The 11,121-nt window shown below is 42.1% G+C and overlaps 1 protein-coding gene across 1 annotated transcript; it reads left to right on the top strand.

Moving 5' to 3' along the window:
• Nucleotides 1-1,648: 1,648 nt before the first annotated feature.
• OSCP1 (organic solute carrier partner 1) lies at nt 1,649-11,076 on the top strand. Its single transcript, XM_009879868.1, has 10 exons — nt 1,649-1,706; nt 5,409-5,563; nt 6,248-6,415; nt 7,044-7,124; nt 7,694-7,797; nt 8,179-8,307; nt 8,857-8,926; nt 9,625-9,764; nt 10,477-10,540; nt 10,946-11,076. The coding sequence occupies exons 1-10, from the start codon at nt 1,649-1,651 to the stop codon at nt 11,060-11,062; spliced, it is 1,086 nt and encodes a 361-aa protein (XP_009878170.1). The 3' UTR covers nt 11,063-11,076.
• Nucleotides 11,077-11,121: the final 45 nt, after the last annotated feature.

Here is an 11,121-nt window from a genome sequence, read left to right as displayed (position 1 = left end):
CCGGGCTGAGTGCGGGGCCGGGGCCGAGCAGAGCGCCGGGACGTCGCTGGCGATGGTGGGGTGGCCCCGGGGGACGGGAGGAGCGGCGCTGCCACAGCTGCGGGAGCCGGTGCCGGTGCCCGTCCCCCCGGGTCCGCCTCTCCTCCCTCCCTCCCTCGTCAGCTCTTCCCAAAGCCCGGTCGGGTTCAGTGCCCCGGCAAGAGACAGCCCCTCACGCCTGTGGTGCTGGCTCTGCTAACGGCGTACAGGAATAAATGCGAATATACTTGCTGTGCTGTTACTGGAAGGATGCTTGAAAAGTAACAGAGCATCAGTGTCTGTCGTCAAAAGGAGTCTTGGGCAAGTAGTTTCCTCGCCACAACAGCTCTGTCAGAGTAATTAATCATGTGTGTGTTTCTTGTCTTAAATTTCAAGTAAAGCCTACTGAGTTAATCAGCTCTCATGAAGTTTCTGTGGTAATAACTGCCTGAAGGTATTACTGAAGCTAATTTGTGAAATGTGTACAGATAACGTAGAAATTGAAGTACATTTCCGTGTTTCTCTACTTGTTTTAGAGGTTAGGGCTTCAGAAATATACTTTTGGAATCAAAATAACTCAAAATTTGGGCATCTCAGTCCAGGTCCTGAACAGTTTCAGAAAGACCAGATTGCTTTGCAATCAGAAGTAGTTTCCAGGAATGATTTTGTAAAGCCTATTCAGAAGTAGCATGCACAATTAAGAAAAACTTCAAATAACATAAATATGGCTCCTGAAACCCTTGTCCAGCTTTTATAAAAATCTGTCAGTCTAGCATTTTGTCAAAATTATTGTAAAAGTAGACCCCTGTGTGTTCACATGCGTGCACAAAATTTCCAGCTTACAGCTGAGCACCTCTCTGTTTTCCACTTAGAAATTAAACGGCTTTGCTTTTAAAAATTCTTGCAGCTTACTTCCATGGGATGGGGAATGTGCTTTGGGAAGCTTTATTATTTTGTAATAAAAAATCAGCTCAATATTAACTCAGTATTGAAGAGGTTGTTACGTTTTTTCTTTCTTCTGCCTATCCTATATGAAGAAGTGCTAAACAATAGCAAAGGTTTCACTACAGCAGTGCGATTTTTAATTATTCATGTCTGTCTTCAGAGAATGACCTGACAAAAGGTTACTACTGTTCATATAGGTCTAAATTTAGAGCTTAAACTAAATTAGCCATACTTGGTGGAATATCTCAGCAGGAGAATTAGATCTGTACTAGTTTATACACACACGTATTTTATCTTTCAAAAAGACAGGAGTTAATTTTCCTGAGGTGTGGTTTCATCTGGACTGAGGTGTGTGTTAATGCTTCAAACTGGTCACTCAAATATTGTTCACTTGTAAGTGCAAAAAACAGTGGAAAACTTTCAAAGCTAAATGCAAAACACGCTAATATTCAATCAAGGGTAAAATGTTATCTCCATTGAAGCAAGAAGAATTTTCCCAAGGGGAGGGCACAGTTTCATCTTTTGTGTGCTCATTGGAAGTGAAAGATGTCAAGAAACAGAAGAGTTCATTCTTGTTAAGCACTGAATGCTGATGAGAAAAACGAAAGTCCATTAGTTAGATTATTTTTTTTTTAGCTTATTTCTTTTATTCTCCTTGAAACTATTGTTCTTACTTCTTGAACTGATGTTTTTGTTTTATATGCTTCGTGTAGATGAATGGACAGATGTGGACAGGAAACGAGGTACTGTAATCTTCTAGCTGCATGCAGTAGACAAACACCACTACATGCACACGAGGCTCATTGTACGTGAACACACTGTATGCTGTTCCTGCAGCCTTCTAGTCATAGTGTCAAAGATGAATAATAATACTCACCCGTTCATTTAAATGCACTATAACTATAGATCTTAGAAAAAATAGACAATGTCTCAAAATCATATGGCTTCAAAAATAAGCTGCTAATTTAACAAAGACTATAAATGGGTCAAAACTTTATCATAGTGGTCTTTCTAGCCAAAATGATATTTGCATTTTTCTAGCATCGTATTAATGCAAGCATATAATTTTGTGAGCATTGTGAAGGTTGTTTTTCTGCTTAAATGCAGGAATACTATGTATACTGCATTTTTCTAAGGTTTTTTTCTAATTCATTGCTTAGGGTTTTGACAGTTGAACTCTAGGAAAGATTTAAGGCATTTCCATCCTAGCTGCTTATCCATCCCTGTTAGTGGTCACCACCCTTGCAGCAGAGTCATCATAAAGGAGCAGGTGCCTACACTTCAGCCACGCTCATCTTGACTGAAATTATCCCTGAAGGTGGGTTTGAGCTGAGACATCAGGTTCTGTGGTGGAGCAGCTGAGGTGTGAGTGCGTGTTTCCTTCTGGACTCTGCTTTGGAATGGCAGCCTCCAGCAAGGGTGTGGTAAGGAGCTGGATGAAGAAAGAAGTCTTTTCAACTATCTCAGTTTTTGTGCTAAGTGAACACAAGTAGAACTTTCAGTGTCTTTTTGAGCAGCCCTTTTTTAAGAGAGATCAGGGTTATGATTCATGTTTTTCAAAATAGGCATCGTTTGTAGGTTTTGTATGTTTACTGAAGGTAAATATTGATATCCTAGAGTTTGCCCTGGCTTTTTTTTGCTGCTATTACATGCTGTTTCCAAGAACGCTTTTTTTCCAGCATTTAATATCTCAGAAGTCTAAGAGGTTCCATATTCCTCTTTTATCACATCCAAGATGATGACGAGCTGTATGAAAGCCCGCTTTATCATACTTACATGGCAGTGGCACAGATGCAGATCCCATGTTGACCAATCAGCTTCCCTTTTGAGAAAGAAAAGTTTGGCTATGAACACTGTTCTTGGGGCAGTCTCTGAAGAGCTACGATAGAGTAACCAGCCGAGTCTACTGCTGATGAAGCCATGACGAGGCGGCTTCACCTGCCTTTGACCTTGTTACGAACTATAAACCTATTGAAAGTAGAATGTGTGACTGTTTTGGACTCTTAACATTCCCTCTGCTGCCTTGAATGTCCTCCAAGAAGCATGAGCATAAGCCAGACATAAAGACTCCAGTCTCATGTCATGCATACGAGCCATATTACGTGAAAGCACACTAGATGTTGGAACGTGTCTGTCACTGGTGACATGGCACATGTAGGCAAAAGCCACCGTAAATCCTCAGCTTCTCTTCTGTCCATCGCATTGTCTATACTTGGTTTCCCTCTCCCCATCCCAGTTGATGAAACCCCTCTCTGCTAAATTGCTTTTATGCTATGTTGCTTGGCGTGCCATTTTCCCTGAGCTAACGCTCCTTTCTTTGTTATTTTCCATTGTTAGAGTGGTGGTAATATCTCCCTAGGGACTACCTGTGCTCTGAGATCTCTTTGCTGTGTCATTATCAAACATACTGTGTGAGATTTGCCCTTTACCGTGATTTTTTTATGTCTTTCTCAGTTCTTTTTATAGCAAATACAAGAGGTTTTAATTTCAGAAGATAATTTATGTAAGGCTTGGTGTGTGGTTAACACAGATCCTCCAATTCCTTTGTGAATATCTACGAGCCACAGTCAGCGTACTGGGACGTTGTCTGTCTCCTGACAGTTTGGGTTATTGGTGACTCTCCGAAGACGGAGGAGAAGCCTTTGTGTGGACAACATATGCAAGCAACTTAAAAATATTTTTTGTTGATAGCAGTATAAGGCAGAAGTTCTTATTTTTGTCATAACTGATTACTTGCAAAATGAAATGTATGCTAGTGCATACAAATACTAATTCACTTGTTTTTTTCCACTGAAAAAAAAAAGTGAGGATTTTTGCCTCAGACTGCAAGTAGAGATTGTTTTATGGACAGTTTATTTGAAAGGAAGGGAGGAAGAGGAGGGAATTTTTATTCCCATTTGTAATTAGGTGTATTTGTAATCCATGCTGCTCAGAAACTGAGCTGAGACCAGTCTGTATTTTGGAGTATTTAAAACAGGAACTAGTGAGCCCCGTTAGGTACAGTGCAATGGCTGCTGAAATGTGTGTGTCACCAGTGGCGTACAGAAAACCTGTAAAAATGAGGTTTAAGTAGGGAGGGAGCATCGCATCAGAAGGCACTTGCCCTCAGGAAAACAGCTGTCCGTGTCCAGGTTCTCAGCGCCTACAGCGTACCTGGCAATGTTCCCCGGAGATTTAATCACCTAAGAAAAGATGAAGTGACCGGTACATGAACTTTCTTTGGGCTGTTTGCGTAGCTTCAGTACCACAGTTGTGAAAAGCCAGGTGTCTGACCCACCAATGAAGAATTATAGCACTACTTCAAATAGCTGATCTCTGCCACTAGGTGTATGTTCACTTCTTGGTTTTGGGGTTTTTTTTATTACTTCTGCTGAGATTTTTCTAATCCATAAGAATCAGCTGGCATTAGGAGCTTCAATAACAGTCATCTGCTTAGGAAAATTCATGCTTGTAGAGTAATCTATGAATTGAATTTTCTATTTAACATTTTTTGATAGAGGAATAAATGCTTATTTATGATAACTCTGTAGACTGTATCAGGTGTATGATAAAAATATCAGATCCAGCACAAAAGCTAAGATACTGCATCTGCCTGAATCACTGCAAAATGTTTTCTGTCTTCTTTGCACTAAAAGCTTGATAACCAGAGCGTAGCCCTTATGCTCGGCACTCCTGATCTCTACATACTCTTGAGTAAGTCACATAACAATTCCATCTCTAAATTTACACATAAACAAACGAAGCATGCATAAGGAAGCTTAGAGTTCTGCGCTTTTGAACTGCTCTAGTATCCGCAGATTTTGCTGTGTAAGAGTCCTGGGTGGCCTGACATAGATTCCAGTGTTATAAATGCTTCCTTAAATACTTGTCAAGTGTTAATCCGTTTAACACAAATACTACAAGGAGCCTTGAATCACTCAGGAACTTCTGTTTAGAAGGAAAAATTGACTAATAGTGTCAAAGGCTAAAGAGAGAACAGGCAGAGTCAGCTAGCTATAGCTTGCAAAAATATAGAGTCATGCAAAACAGTTGTCTTGGGCAGCAGAATTGTAGCTTTTAGATAATACATGCCATAGCAGCCTATATTAAAAAAAAAAAAAAATAAAAGGGGGGAAGTGCTAACCACTGCTGTAAAAACAAGGCAACAAAACCAGACTTATTCCCACTGGAAAACAGGGATTGTTGTCTGCAGCTCAGGTCGTCCACTGCCTGTCAGCAGGTTGTGCGTGTGCTGCTCGCTTAGGCCAATGTGGGATTGAAAATAATGTCGACATGAAGAAGTGATGTTCCTCCTCCTTTTTTCTTTTGTGACTGTGTCCCTAGTTTTCACAGGTAAGCATTCATGTCAATCCTCACAGCCGTCAGTGTCCAAGTTCTCAGTGTGGAATGAATCAGATGAATGTGTTGCTTCTGAAGCAAAAAACGGAGACTCTTTGTCTTTGCAGTTATGAATGACATCATCACAACCATGTTCAATAAAAAATTTATGGAAGAGCTGTTTAAACCACAGGAACTCTATTCCAAGAAAGCTCTGCGAACAGTGTACGACCGGCTAGCTCATGCTTCAATCATGAGACTGAACCAGGCCAGCATGGACAAGGTAAAAACGACCACCTGCCTGGTCCTGACTGTGCTGTACTCCCATGCTACCGCTCACAAGTTTCTGATTGCCGTAATTAGTACATGGCTTTACGTCACTCTAATTTTGAAGCATTTTGTAACAGCCCTCTTTCCGTTTGCTGTCTTTGTAAAAACGGTTCTCAGCCAAGGAGGCTTTGGGGAAATCCATGGTAGTATCGGATACTTCAGAACTAAGTATTTCTGCTTTGATAGCTAAATGCTTGATTTTAAGAGGTTCAGTAAGCATTCTTTATCATATTTTTAATATATATTAAAAATATGTGCATATGTGTGTGTATAAATGTAGATATTTCTGTATTGACACTGACTGTTCTGCAGTTGCAGGAGTTAGAATTTGTGCCTGCAAACAGTATATCCAGCCAACAATTTTGAAAAAAATTGCAGTAACTGGATTACCTGCGAGACCTCTACCCGGGTGTCAGTGGTGTTGAAATTGGCAGTAGTTTTAAAGGCAGCAGGAGGGCCGACGATGTGATTGCAGAGGTCTTACTTTCTTAGGAGACAAAGCTAAAATGGCTCTTCTTACCATAGGCAGGGGCTAGCCTAAGTGTCCAAATCCCTTTCTACATCAGCATGAAGTTACCTAAGCAGTGTTGCGCTCTCTGTTGTGATGGAACCAAAATTTCCCCGTGTTACTTTGCAGCTGTATGACCTTATGACTATGGCTTTCAAATACCAAGTGCTGCTGTGCCCTCGGCCCAAAGACATTCTGCTGGTCACATTCAATCACCTGGACGCAATCAAGGATTTCATACGCGATGCTCCTGGCATTCTGAATCAGGTGGATGAAACTTGCCGACAGCTGATTGAAGTAAGAATCCTTAGAAAAACGGTGGGACATGCTGTGGTTTGAGCGTTTGGGTTTTTTTTCTCCTTCAAGGTACTCTTAGAGACTGAATACTACCTCAGTAAGTGCCGTATCAAGTGTGGAGGTTAATATGTTTTCAACCTCAGAGAAGCATCCAAATAACGTTCCCCTCTTTTTAACCTGTGGGAAACAAATTGGCCTCCCAGTTAGCAACTTTTGCTCATGTAACTGCTGTAATTCTTTGGAAAAAGAATGAGTGTCCCAGTAAAGGGAACTGGTTTCAGAAAAAGGCAAAAGTTCTGGGAAGTCATGAAATGTTTCCAGAGTGCTACTAGAGAGGGAGATGTCTACGAGTCAAGTGTTATTTTTCTGCTGGCTTAGTTTAAATCAATACATCGCTTATGCAGCCCAATCGAAGTCACCACTGACTTCAGCAGAAATTGAATCAGACTCTTAGTCACAGGTAATAATTACTGATAATGACCAGCAGCCCCCCTTGTATCATTTCTGCCTCCCCTGACACACACGTACCTTTTTTGGCCAGCAGTATTCTGATGTACTGGTTTCCACCTTTACCTGGCTTGGACATGGGACACTTGCAAAGCCTTACGTGATGATTTTTCTTTTCCAGACGTACAGCTGTCTCTCTGCTGGAGAATTTCAGCTCATCAGGCAAACACTCCTCATTTTTTTTCAGGACATGCACATAAGGGTAAGAGCCCAATACAACTGGTCAGTAAGAGTGAAATGGAGTTTGTGGCTAGAATACGAAGGTATAGTGTGATAATTACACTGTAGGTTTGGTTTTGTTACTTATGCTTATCAGTCATCTTGATGTGCTTGTAATTTCAGTCTTCAAAATTTCACAAATTGAACACATCTACTGCAATAGTACTCAAAAATTCTAAAATGTTAGGAAAAAAGGAATCTCTACAAGTATGGACTTGCTAGTTGATAAATATGTTTTTCCTTTTAGCAGAAACTTGATACGAAACTCGGAACCTGAGCTTGAAGTCATGGGGCTTGATATTCTCTAAATAAATTGGTCATACACAAGTGCATAAACAGTGCTTTTTTTTTTAATGTTAGATGAGTGTGTCCATCCTCTGGACCACAATTCTACATTACTTGCTTTGGCCTGTATCATATTCTCTAGATATACATCAAAATCTCTAGGAAACCTACCCAGTCTAGGCAGGAAGGCTGCAAGGTCAGACTTCAAAGCATTTGGATCAGAAGACACGCAATTGATTTTCTCAAAGGTGGAATATTCTTTTGCAGGTCTCTATCTTTCTGAAGGATAAAGTGCAAAACTCTAATGGTCGCTTTGTGCTGCCAATATCAGGCCCTGTTCCTTGGGGTACAGAAGTTCCAGGACTCATCAGGTGGGTTCTGAACCACTGCTTATACTGTTTGTGGTGCCTTGCGTGTATGGCTGTGCACGGGGAACAGTCTGTCCCAGAGGCCTAATAGGAATCGAACTTAAGACTGTCGTTCACGTTGCATGGATAGCTGAACCTCTAGTAAGTACTATTTAAAGGGCGGGATTTGGGATTAAGTCACCCGGCGATGAAATACTAAGCCATTTCTGGCATTCTCTATTCCAGCAAATTAGCTATTAGTAATTTATCCTATAAAAGAGGTATTTACCAACATACAGAATAGGGTTTTATTCCCCTCTTTCTTGTGCAGTAAGCAGAGGAAGTCAGTGCAGAAAATCAGCGATAAAACTACTAAATATGTTTCAATCATGACTTGTTTTTAAGGGTATTTAATCACAATGGAGATGAAGTTAAAAGAACTGAGTTCACCACTGATGCAAATTATGTTACTCCACAAAGGGAAGGATCTTTTGATCTTTATGGAGACAGAGTCCTCAAACTTGGAACAAATATGTAAGCAATTTTTGTCCTACATAGAAACATGGAGTAAATGTTGATGCTTATGGATTTGTTCAGAAGCACGTCTTCAGCCTTGTGTAGTTTTGCCTCGTTTGCTGTTCTCAGCTTGACTTTTTCACAAAGTGATGTCCTGAAACAGAATGCTTGCGGACAGATGTGTGGGACAGAGCTGTGGAAAAGAGCAAAAGTTTGATTTATGTCTACAGTAGACCTGAGTAAAGAGTGTTCTCATCTGGTACTGCATATTATGTGAAATGTAATTTAATTTTGACTGCATTCAAGAAATCTTTTCTTTTCTCCACATTTATCTTACTGTAATTTTTCCATTCAAAGAATAAGAGAGAGCAGTGTTCTTTCTTACAGCTTTGTCACTCACACATTTTAATGCCTCCATGCTCCATAAAGCTGAACCGTAATTTCTCATTACAGTTATTTACAGTCTTCAGAAAAATATCCTAAAATCACAATACTGTGCTGCTTCCTCCGGTTCCTATATCTCATACAAGTAACAGGTTGCTCTTCCTTGTTTGTTTTTTCCTTTAGGTACAGTGTCAGTCGGCCAGTAGAGACACACATGTCAGGCTCATCCAAAAACTTGGCATCCCATGCAAAGGTCAGTGTTTCTCTGCTCCTGTCACTGGTTAACTGTCTAACTAGTCTGTGTCAGTGAGTCCTGCAGCCGGTCACACACGGTGGGAGCGTTTCCTTTGAGCAGTTTCACCACGTCCACCAGATTTTACATTCTGCTTCCCTTGTCTCTTCATAGATGGGGCCACTGAATGAAACGCCCACATCCATCATCTCCAGATCACTTACAGTACAGTTGTACTGTTTTCTCCTTTGTGCATCCCCTTTCTCAGGGAAACTATAAGCATCTCTTTATTTTACAGTTGTGGATTACTTCAGGGGAACCTGTTCTGTTGTTCTCAGAGATGCATCCAATCCTCCACGGTCCCTTTTGAGCTTGGAGAAGGACACGTTTTCCTAAAGAATCTTACACACAAGCTTATGCAATGGTGTACTCCCTTTCTATTCTAGTCTCTTCAGAAAACCGAAAGCTGGCTTTACAGATTTCTCAGCTGTTCAATTTAGCTGGAAAATTATCTTGTCCCGGGTCTATAAATTCAAGCAACCATTTTCAATATATAGCTGATAATTACTAGTTATCCGCACAATCTGTACCACTAACAATACAGAAATGTATTTATATCACTCTGAAGAACATTTATGTAATAACAGAAAACACAAAAATGATTACAGTCCTCATCTCCCTAGTAACCTGACCAGTGAACCCATTGCTGTTTTCTGCAGGAGAATATAGTCCCTAATCCTCTTGCTAAAGAAGAACTGAACTTTTTGGCCAGGCTGCTGGGAGGTCTGGAGGTCAAGAAACCTGATGGCAGTGAGACAGGATTTCGACTGAATTTGTTCACAACCGACGAGGAGGAAGAGTATGCTCGAGTCTTTCTTGGTTTGGGGTTTGTGATGTGGTGCCACGTGGACAGCCCTGGAGACTCAAGCTGGCCCTTAACAGCTTTAGGCACAGACTAGCAGGGGTTTTAGCATTTTATTATTCTGGTCCAGATGGTCCCTACAGGAACAAAAGAGGAGCAGTTTCCCTGGCTTGACCTTTTAATTAAGGCCGGCGGCAAGGAGAGCCGTTTCCCTGACTGGTGTCTCCTGTGCTGGCCGGCCTTGTGCTCCCTCCAAGTGACGCTGGCGGTCAGCAGCAGGTGACAATCTGTGCGTAGTTCTGTCCCGTGGAACAGAGCCATCCCTTCAGCCCTTTTAGCTCTCCTCTCCCACAAATACATCTACATATTTCAGAGATAAGAATATAACCGATGGGGCTGATGAGACTGACAGGCTTGAACACCCGCAAGGAGCACAAGGGTAGGGAGACTTTTTGTTACGTGATTTCTGCAGAATGTTTTTACCTACTTTTAATCTCAACTGCAGAAATATTCCCACTGTTCTACTCTTAGCATAAAGAATCTAAGATGGGGAAAAGTCTGCAAACTGGGGTCAATACATTAATTTGCCTAGTAGGAATAGGGACGTTGTCCCAACTTCATGCCTACAGAAGCCTCCTGAAATCTGATTTTTATCATTTACTTGTATGTCTTCGTGAGATTAAGCACTCTTTTCATGTTTTTAATCAAGACATGCTGCATTGACTAGACCAGAGGAGTTATCTTACAAGGTTATCAACATAGAAGCCACACAGGTATGTACAGTGCGTTTCAGATCTTTGCTTCTCATCATTCCTGCCTTGCTAAGAGCTGAGTTTCACCCAGAGTAGGAACTTAAAAAAATACATTTTTCCCCACTTCAGTTAAGCTCATAAATAAGCAATGGCAGTATTTGCTGCCAAGCCTGTGGATTTGGTGACTAATTAATAAGAGAACCTGAAACCTGACAAATATTAGAGCAAGTTTTTAGCTGCAGAGGATGGAGACCTGGGTCGTTTGCCTGCTTGCGGTTACAGCCTGACGCCAGCAGCGCTTTTTAAAGGGGCTCACGGGCATCAGCAGGCAGTTGGGAACGTCCCAGTACAGCCCAGTGCAGCCGAGCGCCCGGGCCGGTGCCGGTGCGGGCGGGCCGGCGGGCTGAGGCGGTGTCTCTCCCGCAGGAGCCGGGGCGGCGGGCGGAGCTCTCCCGCATCCTGGGGGAGATGGAGGTGGCGGAGCCGCGCCCGCCCAGCGCCGGGAAGGGCGAGGACCTGCTGGCGCTGATGGACGGGCTCTGAGCGACATTAAAGACCTACGCACAGCCCGGCTGCCGGCGGGGACGGGGACGGGGACGGGG

Source organism: Charadrius vociferus, unplaced genomic scaffold (genome assembly GCF_000708025.1).
Source record: "Charadrius vociferus isolate BGI_N301 unplaced genomic scaffold, ASM70802v2 scaffold562, whole genome shotgun sequence".
Taxonomy (NCBI): Eukaryota; Metazoa; Chordata; class Aves; order Charadriiformes; family Charadriidae; genus Charadrius; species Charadrius vociferus.
The sequence above is the reverse complement of the archived record's forward strand: the minus strand, read 5'-3'. Positions and strand labels throughout refer to the sequence as shown.